The sequence below is a fragment of the Magallana gigas genome, chromosome 1 (assembly GCF_963853765.1).
Source record: "Magallana gigas chromosome 1, xbMagGiga1.1, whole genome shotgun sequence".
NCBI classification, from domain to species: Eukaryota; Metazoa; Mollusca; class Bivalvia; order Ostreida; family Ostreidae; genus Magallana; species Magallana gigas.
The window spans coordinates 61478466-61501695 of record NC_088853.1 but is presented as its reverse complement, the minus strand read 5'-3'; the positions used below and the strand labels follow the sequence as shown (position 1 = coordinate 61501695).

The 23230-nt window shown below is 33.1% G+C and overlaps 3 protein-coding genes across 4 annotated transcripts in view; all 3 read left to right on the top strand.

The window, feature by feature from the left end:
* The first annotated feature begins 7103 nt into the window (after window positions 1-7103).
* Window positions 7104-7499, top strand: LOC136276119 (recQ-like DNA helicase BLM). The gene has a single exon (XM_066087139.1). It carries the CDS (start codon window positions 7104-7106, stop codon window positions 7497-7499), a length of 396 nt encoding a protein of 131 aa, XP_065943211.1.
* Window positions 7500-13429: 5930 nt separating this feature from the next.
* Window positions 13430-14582, top strand: LOC136276117 (uncharacterized). Its single transcript, XM_066087133.1, has 3 exons — window positions 13430-13586; window positions 13881-14183; window positions 14321-14582. Exons 1-3 carry the CDS (start codon window positions 13486-13488, stop codon window positions 14580-14582), a joined length of 666 nt encoding a protein of 221 aa, XP_065943205.1. The 5' UTR covers window positions 13430-13485.
* Window positions 14583-20383: 5801 nt separating this feature from the next.
* LOC105346730 (neurogenic locus notch homolog protein 1-like) overlaps window positions 20384-23230 on the top strand; it is a 355622-nt gene continuing 352775 nt past the window's right edge. Inside the window, exon 1 of one of the 2 annotated variants that reach the window (XM_066079980.1) lies at window positions 20384-20837. In XM_066079980.1, the coding sequence (XP_065936052.1) occupies window positions 20523-20837 (315 nt within the window). In that variant the 5' untranslated portion in view covers window positions 20384-20522. The remainder of the gene's footprint in view (window positions 20838-23230) is intronic. The other variant, XM_066079929.1, reaches the window with a different exon arrangement.

The following is a 23230-nucleotide window of genomic DNA, read 5'->3' as shown; positions in this document are numbered from 1 at the left end:
ATTTGTAATTACATCAACACTTCATTACATTACATTATAATACAGTCACATGTTTTGCTCCGAGGCAGGTGCGAAACATCGAGGTGGGAAACATCACAGGGCGAAACAGAATAGGTGCGAACCATCCCGGATTCCAATAATCGATGACGTATATTGCTTCCTAAGAACGCCACCTGGCGTTTATTTGTGCGTCCGCTTGTTTCATGTTGATGTATGTTCGTTTTTAAATTTACATTTATGTCTGTTGGTTTTACTTTTTGTGTTTGATTTGTATTTAAATATCTTTGGTTGATTTTATGTACATTGATTTTGCAAAGAAGACTGTTGGTTTTGCACTTATGGTCATTGATAACATCATTTTAGATTGCTGAATTTAGTTTATCGTTGATTTTGTAAAAATGTATTTTTTGCCCTTTCCGCTGCCCATAATATTCGCTGCGCCTCCATGACGTTAAAATTCAATAAACCGTCTCAGTCAGATTTCAATTGCTTGTTAAATATTTAAGTACTCTCTCCGTATTTCAACTCGTACCCAAGTAAAACTTTCACAAAAGTCAGCCACACTTATTAGTAAAATGAACATATATAATTTGATTTATTTTATCAAGAATTGTAGGTCTAACAACACTTAAAATGAAGATATTGAAATATGTTTAACTCCGAGTTTGTGCCTGCGCCGATTACCCCGACCACCGACTTGTTTATGTACTGTTGTAATGTTAATTCCAATTTCCATTAAAATCCGCCGCTTAGCAAAAGAAATATATGTGATGAGCAAATAGAGAGAGAGAGAGAGAGAGAGAGAGAGAGAGAGACAGCGCAACACCACGGCTGGGAGCGGGGGAGGAGGGAGACAGCTTCTGCAAACGAGGCAGGGGGATTTACAGGCAAGTACAAAAAGTGCTTTATTTTGATTATTACAGTATTATTGTTCTTTTTTTGGCATTTTATTTTGACTTGATTCTAAAAAAATGTTCATATTAATTATGATAGCCCCAATCAATGAGATGTCATATAAAGATAAGGGGGAAGCTGTTATTGCAGACTGGAGAGAGGCTTCCTAGCATCCTTCTTCATTTGATTGACAGGTGAAAATCAAAGGCCTGAAGGGCCATAATGGCTTACGGGTTTGATATGACTATATTTAAATGGATCGAGTATGATTCCTTCTATTTCTTACGAAAACTTTATTTATAGCTCTATAGAAAGTAACTAGCTACATGTAATTCATAGATCTATAGAAACTAACAGGACAGATATCAACATGCCCCATTTATTGATTGGTCGAACCTTAGTGACCGAAACAGATAGGATTGAGATCTAGACCCCTCTTTTATCAATTGGTTGAAACCACCATTGCTTTTAGGAAAATCATAGACTGCATAAAATAAATATGATGATGTCAGACTCAAACTCCAATGTGAGACAATTTGTTTCTTTCTTTTATCCAACGACTGAAGTACATTAACTGTAAATTCATTCAACTATATAGGGCACAAAAGCACTTAAAACCAACAATGAACATGCTCTCAAATATCAGTATACCTTGTATTCCTAAGCACTATGAACTTGCGCGAGAGTTGGTGCACGGTGCGACGTAACAGCGCCAAAGCCAGCGCGAAATCACAGCGCGTAAAAATAATATAACCAAATGATGAAATGTACTGCATGTTATGTACTATTATTAATGAATTCTCATGAAATCTACACCAATAAGTATTATTCCATTTTATTTGTATTTCGTAAATGTATATTTATTCATATTTTTCTGGGTTTTTTCTACTTTTTTAAGAGGCTGACCTTCACAAGCTTTTATAAGAAATATAAATTCACAAGGCAGTTCTAACACCTTCTGTTTTATTGTTTTCCCTTTGTACAGAGATAAACTCTTTGGGGGGGGGGGGGGGGGGGGGGGAAGAAACAGGCAGAACTATGCAATTATAGCAAACCTGTTTTGACACCAAATTTAATTAAAATTAATTACTGCACTATAACTTTGCAGTTAGTCTCTCTTCACATGACATGTTCAGAGGCATACTATACGATGTCTATAGAGCTATGTTATAGTAATGTGACATTGCTTCCGTATATGACTTGCAATCAAGCTTAACTGTATATTGTTTTCTTATTTGAGTACATTTGGTCTCAAGTTTCCAATATTTTTACGACAAATAAACAGTTCAATCATAGCACAACCAAGGTAACTCCATCGAGGGAACATTGTGCTATTTTTAGATCTTGGAAAATCCCCAACAATCGATAATGGCGGAGGTGTCGAAGAAGGCACATTATATTAAAACAAGTAGTAATTGCCCCTCTATTTATGCATTTATTACCGATTTATAATCCCAGTTTCAATATATCTCAATCATAAGTTCAGTCCTTTAACCGTTAAACACCTCCCCCCTTGCTGAGATCGATGTCGATCGAAGTTAGCGACGCTCTCTGCGGGTGCAAACGTCTTTATGAAGAATGAACGAAATAACGACAACTTATAACATTTACTTATCACTGTTAGGATCTGAAATAATTGGGAAAAGATTTGTTTGCTTATAATACATGTAAGTATGCATAGCGGAAAGCATGGCGGCACTGTGTGATGCATGGCGGGGGCCTTTACCTCTATGCAAAAACGGCCTAAGGAAAAATACTGCATTTAATATTCATTCGCGTTAGAATTCGAGTTCATTTAAATAAAGTCAATTCATATTGGTTACAATAACATAAGTGATAATAACATATGGAAAATATAATCTTGCTTAAAGATATTTATTATGAACAACAAACAGTTAACTTTGCAACATTCGAATAGAACTATTTTTTGTCGCGCATGTTCAGATAACTGAACTCTTTGCCGTAAAGATTATCCGGCAACTAGATGGCCGTAAGCCATAAAAAATGAAAAAAGACATCTTAAAGTTCATGTAATGTGCTAATAAGACCTTTTAATTTTAAAATCCGCAGAAGGATTCGAACTTCTGTCCTATAGATTAATACATTGTGAATCGAAAATTTGGGGAAATAATTTTTATTTATAAAACTAGATTTCATTTATTGTTTACTTCGATCAATAATATGTCAAACCTTGGGGGTGTCCCCTATCGCCTAAACAAAGCTTCCTATTGGTACAAAAATAAATCCCAATATATGGCGTGTTTTAACTAAGATTGTTTGAAACTGACATTTGACTTGTACGAAAATTAATCTCACCTTAATGAAATACAATTTTAAGCATTTGCGACAAACGGTTTCTGAAAACAAATGAAACAGAAACTGTTTGATACTGACAGACAAAAAGTCAAACACATAATGGTAAAATAGTCTATTTCTTTTTTTTTTCAGAGCAGGGGATTTTTCAAATAATATTTTCCTCCCTTGCAGTATTTTACATTTAAAAAAACTTAAATAATATTTGACTTTTACACTCTTAATGGGAATTTTAATTATTTTATGCAAATCAAAAGTTTTATCATTAAAAAAGAACCGATAATCATATTAAGATAATATCATTAATTAATTCCATACTTTACCGGCTGTAGAGCAAGATGCTCCGGCGGCCTCTGAGGGAGAGATTTCATCTGTTTGATTTGAAAGGTACATCAAACTGTTAGTTTTAATGATTTGCATTCAACAGGGGGGGTTTCTCCTATGTTAAAGCTGGGTCCACTGTACTGAGCATTAAATAAACAAGAACCTATTGAAACTGAGGGAAATTTTAAAAAACTTCCTAGTTTCATTATTCATGCTATAGAGAGAAAAGACAATGATGTATCAATAAAAACATTTAAGAAATCTAATAAATTTAATAGTATTTCTTTCACAGTTGTATACATCGAAGGGGAAAAACTCACAGGGTGTGAATTTTTTTTCCAAAGCTTAACCACCTTACTGGCTTCAATCTATGTGTTTAATCTTGCTTACCCAAAGAACTGGTTAAAAACCTTCACTTTCATCCAGAATGTGCTTGTAGGACTAAAGGATCAGCTGGGACAAGTTTCTTTGGACAAACGTATTTTAGGTGTATTGGCCTCACTGAATGCCCTCATTCCCTCTTCCACACATTGAATTATGTTAAGGTGGGATTGTCAAGGAAAGACATGTTTTTTTTACAGTGTACTTGGAAGTGTATGTAAATGGTCATACCGTCATATTTTGATGTCCTTGTTTGTTTTCATATGCTAAATGTACATGTAATTGTAATCCTTTTGTCATGTACTTACATAGGGCCCTATATATAGGATAGTGTTTTGAATCAAAGGATGGGAAAAGAGTTATTTAAATATCTTAATTACATAAAAAAGCATTTTTTTTAGCATTTTGGGTGGAGACTCATTTTGAGATCGTACATGTGTATTGTATATGTATTGTTGAAATGAGACATGTAAAAGAATTAGCATTGTTTTTTAAGTAGTTAATAATATTTTTAATATCAAATAAATTTAAAATTGAACTTTGCTATTATTTGTTTTTTAACAGTGCAAAATTGAGATATCAAATCTGAAAATGAAATTTTATGTGTTAAAATATGCAAAAACCAACTTATAATGTAATGTAAAATAGCTAGTAAAATAAGAAATATTAACTAGTATATGTTACTAGTTTCTACTTGTAAAAAATACTTATGAAACAAGTTGAATTTACTTTTCAATAGTACTAGTACTACCTAGTTTGTAAAATTTACTTAACTGACTAGTGATTATTTGGACAGTAAAATTTACTAGCTTACTTAGTTACTTTTACTAGTAATTTCTTTCAGTGTAAGTTATTATAAGCATGTATAATGTCATATATTTGGAATGGTAAAATATATACCACCAATGTTTAACCTTGACAGAAAATTCATACTGTGTAAGCATATATTCCTACCAAAAATGCAATATTTAATGTTGTAACATTGCCCGGTTTCATGTAAAGTAAGTCCAATCCAGTGGCATTATTGTTCCCAATAAGTTCATCAGACATGCAAAAAAAGACAATTGTTAAAAATGTATCTAAATAATAATCCAATGGTATAAAATCCAGATTTAATTGTGTTCATGTTTTGAAACTTGTACTTAATATTTGTACCTTATTGTGTCTTAATTGAGCTTATTCCAATCTTTCTTTTTTTATTTTACAGCAACTTAGTCGAAATGCAGTACAGCATGTATTCTGTTTCCCGCCACCACATGGAAACATTGTTTCCAGGCAACCAGTACAGGGAGGGGGTTAAAGTGATTGGAAGGAGACTGTCCTTCGTAGAAGAAATGTAAGCAGCTGCTGCAAAGTTAGAAAAAAATAATCTTACCGAGACCAGGCTACGCTCAGGTCACAGTAAGAATTCATCCCATATACTTGCAATTTATCTGGTTCGCGTAGATTTTAAAGTCTGTTAAAAATAATCTGTAAGGAAAAAATATTTATTTACATCACAAACATTTATTAACATTTATATAGTTAAGTCCACAAATCATTTTTTAATGAGTCGTACCAAGGCATTCTGTAAATGTACACATCTGAACAGTCTAGATGGACTCCCAAAACGGGGTCAACATGGTTTTTATATGTCATTGTGATTTGATTACTGTAGACGTATTTTTTTCCAAGGGGCCATTATTCCGGGGAATCACAATATCAATTTAATCCGCAGGTAAACATTTACGCGGAGTCTTTGAATGAAAAAAAATCATTTAAATAATTATTATTAAATTTAGTTCTGAGCGATTTTCATATCCTAGAATTTGTCCAACTTTGAACTTAAATTGTTCACAGTGAACAGTAATTATCGGTTGTGCACTGGTCGGTAGTCATTGTTAGCCGTCAAGATGCTACGACGCTGGCTAAAATCTTCTTGTGAAACACCACATGATGAATATTACAATTTGAAATTCTCACGCGATTGAAAAAGTGAACGAATTCTGAATATGTTGTCATGTGTCCATGTAATTTTACAGGTTTTTTAAACTGATTTCAATAAATTGTATCTTTTTTTATATGTTATATGAATGTCGTATTTTTAAAGCCAAATAAATATTTTTATCTTTATTAACTGTCAATTTATGGGTTCACAAGTTCACAAAGGGATCTAAAAGTTGCAGTACAAACACAGGTCTTAGTGTGTAGTTAATTGGGTCATTGGCAGACAGACCCGCTTGGGGCTATTTGTCGTCTGACACGTGCCGTTATCTCAAGCTGAGAAAAGTTTAAATTCCTTGCAAGTAAGTTTACAGAAATTCAAATCTTTAAAAGATTAAATTATTTATTATGTAAATTCTTAATACTTTGTTTGACAGCTTGCCAAGATAAAAACGATATACAATGGGTACACGTATATGCAAGTGTTATCTGTATATGATGTAGTAACTTCCGATTATCCTTATTAATGTATAGCAATTTCAAAATTTCATTCAAAAATGCACTTTAAGTACACTGGGAAAAATTTGTGCCCGCGTTCATAGCGTAAATTAATACCACGCGGACAAAAGTACGTCTACAGTACTTTTTTTTTCTAGTTTTTGTTTAATTTTGTTGCATGATATGATTATTCATTAAGAAAATTTCATTATTAGTTATATTTTGTAGCATACATGATTATTTATTAATAATTATTTCTTTTTTTCTAGCTAGTTACCACAGAGTTACAACAACTTTTTGTACCACTGCAGAAGACAACAGGTCTTTATTCCCTTCCTGCTCCGTGTACATTGAAAGCATCCTCCATGAGCCAAGTCTTCCAATGCTGACAAGATCAGAAGAAGTACTATGTACAACTTGTTCGGGGAAAGCGTGATCGTGAGGTTGACCAGCAAGGCCCAGTTCTTGGCGCAACCTTTAGTGGGACACATTTCCAGACGAATGTGTGTGATCCTCATTCAAGGGAACAGTTCTTTACCAAGTTTCATTTCTTGACGCTATCCAAATGTGTTCAGAGTCTGTTTCATTGTTCAATCTGAATGGCATATTCGCTAGCCAAGTGTCCTATTCGTTTTTATCATCTCCCCCTTGGCAGATTTAGCAAGTCCATTGCTGCCATCTTGCGAGTTTTACGAGTTACCGTTCCTTGCGAGTAAAATTTTAGCCAATCAGATTGCGCATATATAACATGTAGTGCACTGTTTACAAAAATGGATTTGACAGAGGAAAAGAGAAAGGAGATCGAAACAACATTTAACGTGCCGTCTCTTAGAGAAAATCAAGTCAATGGAATAAAAGCAATATGTAATGGAAAAGATGTTTTTTTAGGATTAAAAACAGGTAGTGGAAAGTCGATTATCTACGAGAGTTTACCTATTGTTTATCCATCTGCCACCATCATTGTAATCACAGCCCTCGTCTCGATAATGAAGGAGCACACCCAGAGACTATGCAAATTAGGTTTCAAGGCAACATATATTGGACGTGATCCCACAGAAGACGACGCAATTAACGAGGGAATATTCAAGTTCATATTCGCCAGTCCTGAGGCACTAGTTGGTGACAGGAAATGGAGAGATGTAGTTACAAACTTAAAGCTGACATGAATTCATAAATACGCATTATTTCTCTTTTATTTCCGACTACCGCCATATTAGATGTCAATTTCTATTGTTCTGCTCATCGCTACACACCCCCTAAATAAGGCCGAAAGCACTATTCATGCTTCACCGCATTCAGGAATTCCATACACCCGAACACGTTACCTTGGACGAAAAGACTTGTAAAAACGCGTTTTGAACAAAAATAATATGACAACCTTTAACTTTTAGAGTTTGTTTCTCTCTAACCAAAACACTTTAAATTCAGAAAGTTCATGCAATTCTGAGTAAAACTCTCCAAATTTAGTCTGATTTCATTGAAAACTAAAAAAGTAATGGCTGTTTAAGTATTACCCCCTTTCCCGGCTGAATCACCTTAACCTGTTTCTGTAAGGTTTTCAAGATACATCATGGCTTTTTTCAATCCAAAAGACATTTTTTTCTGTTAAAACCAGTTATAACAAGAAACCTTTATCCAAATCTGATGTAAAAACATTAAAATATTCACATTTAGTAACAACATCTAGGAGAATTCAACTCAGATGTATCACCTATCCCCCTGTAAATGGGAATAAGAAAAAACACACTATTACTCCTTGCAATCAACCTTTTTGTTTCCAAATGGTATTAACAGGTTTAAAAACTCCATTGGAACATAAAAGCAACTTATTTGGAACACAAAACTTCACTTTCATCTCTTCATAAGGAACAGATACCTAGAATATGGCAATCAGGCATCTTACCCAAGGAGTCATTTCCCAAATATGCTGAACGGATGATGATGAAACCTAATTTCTCTGTTTATTCTTTAACCAATAGTAAAAGATCTAGATTTATTAGTTAAAAGATTGAAATACATGTTTTACATACAAAGAAATACCAAATTTGAACATCATGACCACACCCTCATCATGAGGTGGGAATACATGCAAATGACAAATGGTTAAAAAATGCACACACATTCAATTTTTCTTGATATATTTTCAATAAAGAAGAAACCAGACATATGTGTTTTTTTTAAATGGGAGCAATGTTATGTATCTATGAGATTTTATCAAGAGAAATGTGAAATAGAGGCTATTTTTTGGTTATCGGTGAAGAAAATTGAAGGGTGGGGGTGCTTTTTTGACGATCATACATTTTAAAATTGTTTATAATGACTTAAAATGCAGATATTAACTATTTAGAATTACATGTAATTACATGTTATTTACATGTAGCACATGTATAATATATATTTAGCCATAAAATCTACTTTTTGTCTGTTTTAGCTTGAGAAAGAACAATATTTAGCAATTTCTTATCAAAACTAAGGGTTTAAAACTTCATAAAACTGCATGGCTATCAATTAATTTCAAGAAAATGGTACAATATCATTCAGTTAATCCAAATACAACCCTGCAACTTATACCAATAAGAATAATATGCCTATAAAGGGTTTTAAAATAAGGACAGACCCAAAACGCTAAAAAGTTGCATTTTTTCTTAGGACCACCCCTGTTACATTTTGGCCCCTAAATCTCATCACAGGGTTGATCAATCATAAAAATTCAGCCAGTTTCCCATTTTACACATATTGAACATCTTTTTTGTTCCCATATTTTACTTCAAGCCTAGTAAAAATTTGACATTTTCTTGAAGATGGCAGGGGATAGTTTTTTTGGTCGAGGAAATGTGAGGCAGATAGTGCTCATATATGAGATTTAAATTTTCAGTGGGTTTTTAAATTTGCTAAAATTGGTTTGCATGCAGGGGACACATGGTCCCGACTCTTGAGAATTTTTAAACATTTCAGAATAAAACAAGTACAACTTACATATATCACTATAAAGAATAGCCAGGGACGGTCTCAAAATTTTCTGAAAAATTGCCCTTTTTTCACATGGCCCAACATACGAAACCTCAATGGTCCTCAATAGCAAACAATGTTGGACCTACGTTGGTCCAACACAAAGGCATGTGTTTGGCCACTGTAATATGTTGATAAACTTAACTGACCCATTATGGTGAGCCTACGTTGATCGTGTGGCCCTACGTGACCATTTATTACCTGGCAACCAATACGATGCAACTCAACACTTTGTTTTTCTGGTTAAAAGCAATTCACCATTTAAAATATATTTATCAATGCTATTATAACCACAACAACAATCAAATTAACTTGGTATGAGACAGTAAATTATGCATATTTAAGTGGAAAATTCGATTTTTAATCCATTTTGTTCAGTTTTATGATTTTCAAAAACAAAATGTAAACTAAACCCTTATATTTACATTCCACATATATTCTGCATGTAAAGCTACTGCAGATATACCAAAACACAGACAGAGTACTAATAGGTTAAATCACGAGTTTTAATTGTGACGTCACAAACGTTTAACGCTGATAAATACAACGTCACAAGCGAAAATCAAAGATCACGCATATGGCTGTTACTGTGGCTCTTCCATTAATTTGAAGTTACCCATAGGATAATACAGTAATTTTGAGGTATAATTCGCATTTGCGTACAAGACAAGAAGGTAAAAAATGTAAATATAAGCATTAAATCCTTATTTTTGAAAGATATAGTCTCATAACTGCAACGGTGTGTGCAAACAAATTTTCATAACGCGCTTTATTCAATTTGTATGCACACACCGTTGCAGTTATGTTTCATATATGTAAAAAAATAAAATTCAAAGTCATTAAAGGATCAACAAACATGTAAAGGAACTAACATTTTAAGCATTCTTATGCAACAAATTAAGCATATCAGCCTTCTATGGGTCCAGGCGCACACGCTCTTGGCTGATGATGTGTCCAGCTAAGGAAAAAATTCTTTCAGAAGAAACGCTGCAAGCAGGAACACTGAAGTGCCTGAGGGATAGTGTTGAAATCCATGGGAATTTAGATGTGTTCATCATAGAATGAGAGAGGATTTACATTGAATTTAATTCCTTGAACCCTCTTATACATTTCAAACTCTTCCTGAGCTACCATTTCAGGGGTAGGTGGAGCCTCGCATCTTGTAATCATAACAGAGTCCTCATCTCCACAAAACAATTCCTCTATTGTAGATCTTGAACGCTTCAAAACAGGTAAACTTGCAGATTCTTCTGTGATTTCAACTTCATCTGTAGTTATTTCTGTATAACTGTTAGGTTGAGTAGGCTCTGGATTCTCTGGTCCATCTGGATCTGGTTTAATCACTGTTAAGTTTGGCTGTCTGGCTTCCGTGGCTTGCTTTGTTTTGATCATCTCTGTAATTTTCCCTTGTAGTCGGTCCCAGAAATCCTCTTCATTTATCATGTTTATGCTATAAGGCAGTGATGGCGTTGCATTTAAGTCTTTAAACTAGAACTGTCCTAATGGGACTAATACCCCCGCAATGCTAATTTTTAATGGGACAAATAATTGAATTGAATAATAAAGGTTTGGAATACATACAAAATTTATCTGATGATATACATATTTTTTTATTTAATTGCTTTAAAGAGAAACCAACAAAATGACAATTACCCCTCCCTTTGCAGTAAATGGAAATACCGGTAGCCAAGCAATGCTCTTCTGTTGATAAAACTTTCAATATCTTTCTAATAAGAGTCTTGACAGATGCAATTAGTTGTTTCAAATTTTCCTCACTTTCTCCTATAGCACAATGGAACTCCATATCAGAAAATTGATCCCTTAGGACTATGATTTTCTTTGATGAGCTTGTTAAGTTTAATAAACTCCCAAAACATTACCATAATTACCATACTATGTAAAAATATGTGACGCGTCATGAGACTTTGGGTCCAAATGCGGCATTTGCAAAACAAAGAATTGACGTCATAAACATCGCACGTTTTTAACAAGCCGCCGATTTTTTACCCCCCCCCCCCCCAATTTATTTTTTCGCCGGAAAAGAAACAAGTTGTTAAAATAATAAATAGTATGCTGTTTCTAGATTTTAGCCATGTGAAATAAAACCATTGCATATCGAGATGTAATTAATGCCTTTTTAGACCGCATTATATTGTTTAAATACAATGAAATGAAAGCGAAAGTAGCTGTTAATGTTATCTCCCTTTTCATAAACGTAACTTCCGCTGTCAATGTAAACTATCTTTTGCTCGTTATTTTGCCCACCGTGAAATGTGGTCGTAATGTCACCATGAGTCAAAGCAGCGTGTTGTCGAGTGCCAGTACGATCCCCCCATCAAATATAGACCAGGACGACGACGATTTTAACGACGAACTGTCGCATGTGAATAATTTGTTTTTCGGAAATTTGGAATTCAATGTCGGCGCCGAGTGCTCAGCGGTAACTCAGCGCTCTAGTGGTTCTGATGAAAGTGACTGTGATAGTGAAGATGTGTGTAATGATCTGAATAACAACGATGATAATGACTTTGAAATTTCTGATTCTGACAAAAGAGAGGCGCAATGGTGTGCATGATTTTTATGAAAACACTTGTGGATGCAGCAGCTACTGTATGGTAATCCATGTAGCTCCATTGTTGACAGAAATGTGCTCAATGATTACAGAAACGTGTGTTTAGAGACAGACAAATCTGAACTAGATATGCTGATAAAGGTGCAGCTCTTCCATCATAATTCTTCAGAAACATCTGCCAAGAAACACAAGACAAAGGAAAGAGAAAGGGTGAGACAAGTTTATCATTTTAGTGGAATCCAGGTGTGTAGAGAGACATTTGCTTTCGCCCATGGGATAAGTAGGAAAACCATTGAGTCCATTGCTAGATCCCTTGATCAAGATGGGTTTGGTGCTAGAGTTCATGGCAACAAAGGTAAATCCCCTAAACATGCCTTAACAATGGAGGATGTGAAGAGAGTCAAACAGTTTCTTCTTAGTTATGCCAACAAATATGGACTTCCCCTACCTGGCAGGCTACCAAATTTCAGAAATGAGAAAACTATTTTACTGCCCTCTGACAAAACCAAAGCAGAAGTTCACCAGGAATATTTGACACTTGCTGATGAGATGTCATTGAGAAAGATATGCTTATCTCAATTCAAACAGTATGGCTTGAGCAGTGCCCTCATATTTTTATCATGAAGCCTGCTACAGACCTCTGTCACACCTGCCAGTCCTTTTCGTGAACTCTTTTATGCAGCGGCAATTTGAACGAAGAGGAAAAAGAGGATATTTTATCAAGATATCAAGTGCACATTGGACATGTCAAAGAACAGAGGGACAATTACAGGGATCAGTGTGCTGCGGCCAAATCAACATTTGTCCAACTCACCCCAGAGCAAAAAATAAGAGGTATTGCATATTCATTCTAAAGTAGGATCATGCATAATTAAATGTATCATATTGTATGTGTGAAATACCTAAATAATATTTGTAAAATATATATTTATTTACATGATTTAAGAATAAGTTAGTATCATTTTGTATGTGTAATAATAAATTAAAAATTTATTTTAACCAAAATATAAGCTAATTACAGTGTTTAATGTGGAAGTGTAATGAATTCTTTATTTGAACTTTGCAAGTAAATGAACTCAATTTTTTTATATTTGTTATTGAAACACTGCCAGTTTAGTTTTGCAAAAAAAATAATTAAGTTTTAATGTTTTGTTTCTTTTTCTTAGGCCAGCCACCCTGCACATTGCAGTCTGAGTTTCATTATAGCTATGACTATGCACAACAAGTGCATTATCCTCACTATGCACAACAAGTTTGGCCATTGTTTTTTAAAACACCTAGAAAATGGCAATGCTTTGGCATCTGCTGTGAGGGATCAGGTACATGACTATGATTCTTATCAATATATTTAAATATAGACCCTATGAGAATACATAATTATGTACCATAAAATCAAATTTGTCTGAACATTTGTCTACTTTTGTGGTTTTAATGATTGCAAATTAAAAAGTGAAATAATTACTTTTATTTTTTATGAATTGAATGTAATGATTATACTTTTAGGCACCCATATATTTTATCTTGTGGATGAAGCTCAGCACTCAAATAAAGGCGCAAACACTGTAACCAGTATGCTGCATCACAATTTTATGTACCATGGTCTTGGTGAAACAGATGTCAAGCTTCACATGGATAATTGCAGCGGGCAAAACAAGATTAACACAGTCATCGGGTAAATATTTCATAGAAAAGTGTAAATTGAAAAAAAAAAAACTTGCACTTGTTAATTTTTGTGTAAAATATAAGTTGGGTTTAAGTTCCCATTTAATCTATATGTACTGTATTTGATAATGTCAATGAAACTTATTATAAGGTGCTCCCCCCTATTCAAGGGTAAGGATCAAATGATTAGCAGATCAGAAATCTTTAACTTAGGAAGTAAATTGTCAGTTTGTAGTTTATTAATGCATTAAGTGTCCTCTATAACAAGAATGATTTTGCATGCTAATGATATTTTTTGCAATAGATATGGTATGTGGAGAGTAATGACTGGTCTCCATGAGTCAGTGGAATTTTCAATGATGGAAGCTGGCCACACCAAGTTTAACCCAGATTGGCATTTTGGGTTATGGAAAGTCAAATGGAGGCACTCGAATGTTGAAACCTTAGCGGAGATTGCTGCCTGCGTTTGGAAATCCTCCAGGAATGGCCACAATGTCCCGCAGTTGGTGGATGATCCCGTTGCTCCTCTCTTCTTTTATGACTGGGCAACCTTCTTCAAGAGGATCTTTAAACCAATACCCAGTTTAAAATCATATCATCATTTTAGGTAATTTTATAAATTCAATAGATAGACTAAAGTTACACATAATACATATCAGTCTATGATTTGTATCCAATGGTTGTTTTTTTGTTTTCCATCACCTAGTTTGTGGGTAATTGTAAGAATTGCTTTGAATGTTTCAGAATGGACAAAGATCATCCTGGTATTGTGTTTGTAAGGGAGTACGCAACAAGTCAGGAAGTGGCAGTCAACATCCTCAAACCTGATGCAGCAGTTGACCCTACTGTTCTCCCATCAGTGATTCCTCCATCAGGACTTGATTCACACAGACAGTGGTATCTATTCAATGAAGTTGCTCCCTATTGTGTAAACAAGGAAAGCTGTCCAAAGCCAACCGTGCCAAAACCCGTCATCAAGATAGACTCACCGTCACTGACCAGCTAATGCAGCAAATGTAAACTGACTGGACACAACAAAACAACATGAAGAATATAAACAAAGTTATATCTATCCATTTAAAATGTGATGATACTTGAATGTTCACTTAAATATTGTATTTGTTCAATTTCTTTTCATATTTTTTTTAATATTGATTGATGATTGGATGAATGAATAGAAGGATGAATGAAGGAATGAATGAATGAATGATTGATTGATTGATTGCATAAATGATTGTTTTAATTGATTAATTGATTAAAACATGATATTCAATTGTTACAAAGTTTCATTTCTTGATTTAGTTTTAAAAGTGGATTAATTTTTTAAAACACGAATTACTTTTTCCATTGATAATCATTTCACTAAGATCAGTTATTTCATAGAATGCTAACAACAATAAGGTACTGTATACTGTACTTAATTTATCTGGTTACAGCTGGTTTAGATGGGTAAATACATGATATAACTAAATTGAAGACTGCTAAACAACAAGGAATGCATTTTAAAGTGTTTTGACATGTAACTTAATATGTGTTACATGTAATCAAACAGATGCAGAATTTATGTAGTAATTGCGCAGTAATGCACATTAAGCAGAAATGTCTACATAGTACAGCAATCTTTGTGACGTCATATCTCAAAAACTAGCTTGTATATGAGAGTAAAATTTCATAATATTAATTTTGGACATATAAGGTGTAAGAATAAGCAAAAATCTCATTTTTGAAAATTTCCTCATTTGGACCCAAAATGTCATGACTGGTCACATATGTAAAAAAGAAAATTTAATATTACAAACAATTCTAAAATTGCCAAAACACTACAATCATATCAGTAATTTTGATTTTCATTTAAATTAATGCCCAATAGGGTCACTTCATCAATTTACTTACAGAAATGTAAAGGAATAATCCATTTCGTACTCTTAATAACGATGTTTTAATGAAATTCGACTCTCTCCAAATTCAAAACCATGGAGAGGAAATCAATCAGTTAGATTAAGACAAACCAAAAATGGTAATTGCCATGGAAGAACATTTTTAAAATTCAAGACCTAAACATTCCTAGAAAATCCAATATCTCAAAACTACGTTCCAACATAGGTGGCTACTGTCAAATAATAAAAGACTTTCCTTATAACTGCAAAGATAATGAAATTTGAAATGAAGTGTGTCAAAATTGGCAGCAAAACATTGATGTACTAAAACGCAATTTGTCTCTAAATGCAGATGCACCAAAGCTTATTTTGGAAGACTCAGAGAGATGACCCACATTTGAACTAAACTTTTGAACATTAAGCGGCTGTCTCTTTCAAAGAAGAAGAAAAAGGGTGTTGGTAGACATTATATCTTTGCAGAAAAAAATGAAGTTTCACTGTTCCTCAAAGGGTGTAGATGTAGGTATAAATGGTAGAAGTTACCTTTCCAACCTTATCAATTTCAATTTTTTGAGTGCTTAACCCATGATCCAATACACGTACTATTAGATGGTTTTATTCCTTATGAAATGGCGGTTTCATTTCATCATTGTATTGATTCCAAGAATTACTTTAAATTGATAAAATTATGAAAAATATCATAATGGATAAGAAAATGATTTGAATAAATCTACAGCTAAAAACAATAGAACAAATGTACTTTAAAACGTTGATTAATGCCGCGACTGAATATTGTATGGTTTTTTGTTTTCAAATTTTCATTCACGTTCTTTGTGAGCAAATGAAAATAAACCACTCGAAATCGAAGATAAAATATTGATTGACTCTGGGGTTTCATGATGACGTGCATTCTAAAAGCATGTTCCAGTTTTATCAAACAGGGTATTGTAAAGTCATTCCGTTTAATATACACTTCCATGTATTAACCGGCTATGAGGACTAGCACAAGTGTGTTTTCCCACAAATTTAAATTTCAACAATGAATTACTGTTCTTTGTGGTATTTTTAAATCAAGGAGTACAAACATGTATTTTCCTCGGAAAAGGAAAAAACATTTCTGATAATTACGCTTGTCGTAAAAGGAAGCCCGAACAGTTGCGATTGATATACAGTGTACCGTATAATAAGACTAAACAAATACTGTGGAATCATTAGATTTTATGGTTGGTCAATTTTTGTAGAATCATGGGTACCTCTCATCCACATTAACATCTCCCATGAATTAATAGATTAGGGTTTCAAAGTCATGTTTCTTTATTGCTAGCGCTCGAGAGCGCTGGCAACTACGTTAGTCTTTTTCACTGGAATACGCATGCTCGACTCCATAGTAGGGGATTCTGTGAATACTGTACTACTGTAGATATACTGTACCATTTGAATTCCGTTTTATCATCTACACATGAAGTTTTGTGTTTTATTGAAAATGTCAAAAAGTAACAGTAGCTTAGGTCCTATAATGCAAAGTTATTCAAATATTATAATAAATAGCTAGCTTTATCTTAAATTCATTCAAGCTCGGAAGCCAACCTCGAATATGTTTTCAGAGTGTGCCGGAAAGGCCCGAGAAGATACGATTGCTACACAAAAGTACCAATGGTTCTTGAAAATTTTCACCTCGAAATTGAAACATAATGCCGGATTAAGGCACAGTCAATGAGCTATGCCATTGCCGATGTGAAGCCCACTCTAGATTCACAATTCTAAATTGAGACCCCACTTCAGCACAATTCAAGTACACCACTGTGCCTTCTTATTGTTAATTAATCGATTCATATATTTAAACCAACGTTTTAGAAATCTGCTTCTGTGTTTTAGGATGGCTACGGCGCTAGCTCACCAATCTTTTGAAAAGATAAGCTTGTGTTGGTATGAGTTAATACCCGAAATTTCGTCCCCATGATCCTGTAATATTTAAGTAATCAACAAAAAATGGCCCCCATGAATTTAAACGAATCCACAATATCATGGAGAATATGGGCAATACATCCAAAGGATTGATATATCTTCGTACTGAAGACAACGTTGGTGCTAGCTTACATATTTATCATTGACAAATTATAGCATAAAACTTCTTTAAATACTTGATATCGATTTTTCTGATAATTTATTTTCTGTTAAGATATCACAGATGTAGTTTTGATATTATTTGCGTTTTACAAAGTTATTAGGCAATATCCAACAATTTATTTTGTTTTGTTTACAGGTTCACCAAACTAAAATATATAGTTTATGTTTTATACGCTATACACTATATGGATCACGAATTCGTACGTTTTTAAATGATTAGCTTAGCCTAGTAAAGCGACAATACTAGTATGACCTGACCAAATAATTTTATAAAAATAAGTAAATCTACAGAGTATCATGAAATAAGATCATTAAGTAAAAAACTAGCGCAATGCTTTTTACGCCATAAAATGCAAGGCGTAAGTTTTATTTTTTCAGCTTTAATTGGACCATGTTTTTTTTTTTACTTTTTGTGATGTAACTTTGATCGTTCTAAATATTTCAGTAATGACAGTTCACTAATTGAAATATCATAATTATCGAAAAGTATTGTTATCGGAACCTTTCAAGATTTTCAATCGTAAATTTCATTTTCATGTCTAAACTATTTAATTGTCAGTGAAACTGTTCTATTTTGAGTGTTTAGGCATAATAAATGCGAGACGTTTACCATGTTCTAAAAGTAAAGTATCTACTTTATACCCATTCAGCAGTCAATATTGCTCATAAGTTCCTTCTTAGCTTTATTCAGTTTATCATGAACAATTGTAAGCTTTCAAAAAAAGTAAAAGAAAAAAAAATCTTAAACTAAACTGCCCCTTATGATACAATACAAGTGACTCTGTATCAGATCAGATCAGATCTGAGAGGACGCATCATATTTTAACCATCCTGATTAGGTTTTGCTTGATTAAATTGTCGGAAATTGATTTTGGTTTGTGTAACTACCGAATTGGTAAAAAATTTATAGCTTTTTAATCTTAATTCTAATATAAAACGAAACATCGATAAAACACATTTAATATTTAATATTTCGTGGAAATTTACGATAAGATAAATTGATCACGATAATTTTGACAAAAACAGAGCTAAAGTCGTTGTGAAGCAACGAGCGTGTTTTCAGCTACAGGTGAGAGTCGAAAAAACAAGTTGTAATGAATAATTAACATATGTGCTTTATACTTTTCCAATAAATAAACCAAGCGTATATTAAATAGCAACATGCCTTACGTCAACTACAACAGCGCACGATATTAAATTGACGTTTAATCTCTAACAGTTGCAAAACATGTAAATAAAATGGGGACATAATTATCTAAGTAATTTCTAAATAGATAATAAAAGGTAAATATAATGGTTAATTTGTTGCACACCAGTCCTCCTTAATTTGTCATTTTGATAAATTAAAATAAGGCTTTGTACGGTCTGTCTATGCTTTGCTTCCAAGTGCGCTGTTACGATACGTTTCTACAAAACAAAATCATAAATAACTGAGGACTTCAAAGAGTAGTTGTTTAAAAAATTCAACTGCTTTTTCGCATTCACATGTAATGCTTTCATGAAATTCAAATATCAGGTTTTACTCAACTTTGACAATTGTGATGCATGTACGTAATGATATATATATATATATATATATATATATTTCCTGAGTTGTGATATAGCAAGTGCCGCACACAAGTCAGTTGACCTCATTAAAATAACTTGAAATCAGGGAGCTGATGTTTAATACCTTAACATATAGCTTCTTTGTTAAACTTCTTATAACAAATATGATGTTACATCACTAAGTATTACATATAATGAAGTAATATGTGAAAATAAATACAAAATATTCGATTATAGGTTATTTATTGTCCTTCAAGAGCCTTTCTTTTACACAAGCAAGGCTATATTGATTAAAATTATTGAAAATGTATCTCTTCCATTTTTGATAACAATTTGCTTATCAAATATTCATTTTAATAATCCAATGGATATTGATTTCCCATTAGGAAATAAATTCAAAGTGTGAATTACAAGATCCGGTAAAAAACATACTAATACGGTTCAAATTATTATTTATGAGTGCACAATTCAAGGTAAAAAAAAAAAGGTTTTGGTGAAATTTTCTTCTATAGAACAATATATTGATTCTTAATAAATATTAACATATTAAAAAATAATAAAAATACGATTTATATATTATTCAACGTTTTAAAATATATGACTTATGTAAATATGGATACATGTGAGATTGATAAAAGACGTGAAAAATTATCTTTAATTTTTGACCTGTGGATTAAACGTACCTCAAGTCTGATCACTTATGATATTAATATTCAAACTTTCGGTCTTTTCTTTTAAAGAAACACCAGTTACACATTCCTGACTGATAGAAAGCTAAATTGCACAAAACACAAACGCATTTTTTAAAAATAACTTTAAAAAAAAGAAAATTTACTGTACCTCGATTTTATTTATTATGCAGATATTTTGTGTATTTAAAAAAAATCCACAATTTAATAATAACAAAATATTTCGTACCTTATAATAATCACACCGTCTCAATAAAATTATATATAACATATATATGATAAGGGCGAAATATAGCGTGTAAAGAGAGAGAGAGAGAGAGAGAGAGAGAGAGAGAGAGAGAGAGAGAGAGAGAGAGAGAGAGAGAGAGAGAGAGAGAGAGAGAAAATAAAATGTCATATGAACTGCAGTATATTTTATGAGGCAATTAATAGTTGTTCAAGATTTTATGTTTAACCTTAGCAAAGGTAGATAGACTAGAACTGATCGACGCGACGAAATTGCATTCTTTCCAAAATGCTGGATTACGGATTAATTATTCATTTTAACATTTAAATGCTTATTGATTGCACATTAGTCAATAAATCGAAACTTTAAAATACAAACTCTATACAAAATACAAACTAAAACGGTATCAGAATTTATTACTCTGAAGTGCGCATTCGCACTGCTCAATGTAGAAATAAACTGTATCTTTCTACAGTACAATGTTGCAATTCCAAATCTTTCGATGTCCGTGGTTTTTAGTTAGCGTCCTTGTACCGTGTTATGGCAGCTTACAACCGGGCTTCTCTAAACTTCAGCGCGGCCACAGACTGGACCGGAAACTGATCCAATCATTCACAGAAGTCAGTTTCCTGGACTGTGTGTTAGAATGTCTGGTTACACCACGGTGTAAATCTGTCAACTATTACAAAGGGGCTAATTTCTGTGAAATCAATTACGAAAATAAGACGACAGCAGAGTATAGGTACATGGAGAGTGCTGGATGGGTATACAGTGAAAAGGAGCACTGGCCAAAGGTAAATTTGTTAAAATCCTTAAAAAACGACTATCTATACTCTGTGCAAAGATATTAATGCAGCACATGGTTACTGGCCTAAGGTAAATGTGTTAGAATCTATATTAACTACAATCTATACTCTATCCCAAGACGATATATATATATATATATATATATATATATATATATATATATATATATATATATATATATATATAAATGCAGCACATGTTTACATGGCTATTTACTATTTATATGGTCTGTGACAATACTATCGAGTAATTTTTATTTTTATTTTTGACAATTATTGTGATATGTACTTTGACAATTTTTGTGATATGTACTTTGACAATTATTGTGATATGTACTTTCTCCTGATAAATCACACTACTCACTGTATTTTAAAAACAGGATAGTACTTTTAATTTTTTTTCTTAAATGTGCAAAAAAAATGTAAGTGTTTTGAAACAGTTATTCACTTTAAATGGTTGACAAACATGCTAAGATATATTTCTGCAAATCATATGATAAATATCAGTCCCATTTTTATTATCTTTTTCTCAAAGAAAAATGAGTTTTTTGTTAGATTCAAGTGTTTTTGTAGTCCAAAAAAAAAAAACCTAGTGAGATTCCACCAGATGATAATATCTGCTATAATAAAAGAGTTCGTTAATAAAAATTCTATGCTTTTGTAAATGCGTTTTAGGTTCAACATTCTCAAATTTTATGTCGTAAAAAACAACAGTGGTGTAAACATTTCATTTAACCTTAAGTATTTATATTTTTTTTTAAAAACCTGAACCAAATATTGATAAATGAATACATTGCTCTTTATTCATATCTTTTATAAACGACACAAGGCTAGACAAGTGTAACTTTTCTGAGTCTGTAATCACCATGTTATATGTAAACTATATGTTGCTATTGTTTTCCATTGTTCTAGTTTTGTTGGTCAATTTTAATTCTTTGGACAAGTTTGGCGAGATCAATATACCCAAGTACTGCGAACGATAGCATTGTCTAGCCGCCTAACTAAAAGTCATTTTTTGAAAATTGTCTAATTAAAGTTATTGATTAAATAATGTACACATTTTTGTATATTTTGGACATTTTTCCTGACTGTGGTGTAAAAGAATGTAATTAAATGTTTACTGAACGTCCTCACTGCGACAAAGAAATACAAGACCAGACAGTTCAAATGTTACGTTTATATACCCCCCGTAAACAAAGTTGGGGGGGGTGGTATTTAGGAATCACCTTGTCCGTCCGTCTGTCTGTGCAATCGTGTCCGGTCCATATCTTCCTTATGGAGAAACATTGGAAGTTCTTACCTCAAACAAATATTGCTTATGACCAAAGGGTGTGTCAAGACCTCAATTGAGGAAGTTCAAGATGATTGTTTCAAAAATGCTAAATTCTGTTTGTGTCAAGTCTCGTATTAATGGAAATATTAGAAGCCAAAATTTGACACAAAGCTTGCTCTTCTCAGGCAACATAAAAAAAATTTTAGATTCTCATCCCCGTTTTGAAAATGGCCTGCCCCGATTAAAAATTTTCTTTGGGAAAAAAATGTGTGGAGAAATATTTTCGGAAAAAATCGGGCTCAGTATACCAATATTTCAAAATGTTTAAATATTAAATGGCTGCTTGACATGTGGATTTCGTTTGATTCAAGCCATCGTTGTTAACAGAAGGATGCAAATGTCCCCATGCTTTAACAGTTAACTTAAAATAAAATGGAATTAAAGGATATAAATTGGTTTGTTTACTCCTATTAGCATTAACAGTTTTAAAATAAAGCAGTTGTTATTTATAGAAAATGGACAGTGAAATAGATTCATCCAATATTTTTTATAATAGCAAAAATACACGCGTTATGATTTTTTTCTTAGCGGGGGTATCAATTGTGAGCTTGCCCACAGTACCTCTAGTTCTCACTGTCATATGTACAGTACCGATCAGACCCAACATAGCAGAAAGTAAACCCCAATTAAACACTGGGTTTACTTTCTGGGTTTACTCCGGGCTTACTAGAGTGGACCCACTGTAAACTCCAAGTAAACCCAAAAAGTGAATCCGGGGTTAGTTGTTGTTTACTCTGGTGATAGGCTCGGTCTGATCGGTACTGCAGGTTAACATTCAGTTAGAATTATTAGTTGACGAGTTATCTTTTTAATAAGTACAAAGTGGAGTATAACTTTTTATATTTCTGTTTTATCAAATGGAATAAATGTGAAAAATACGGCGAGTTATAGGCATGTTTCCAAGTTATTGACCAAAAAGGAAAGTACCCAAATTCGAAGCAAACCCGGTGATTTTATCGTATTGGCGTCGACCGATCTGTCTCAGCAAAAGAGTGTATTAAATAGGCAATTTTCAAAACCACTGATTGAATTAGAATATATTTAAATT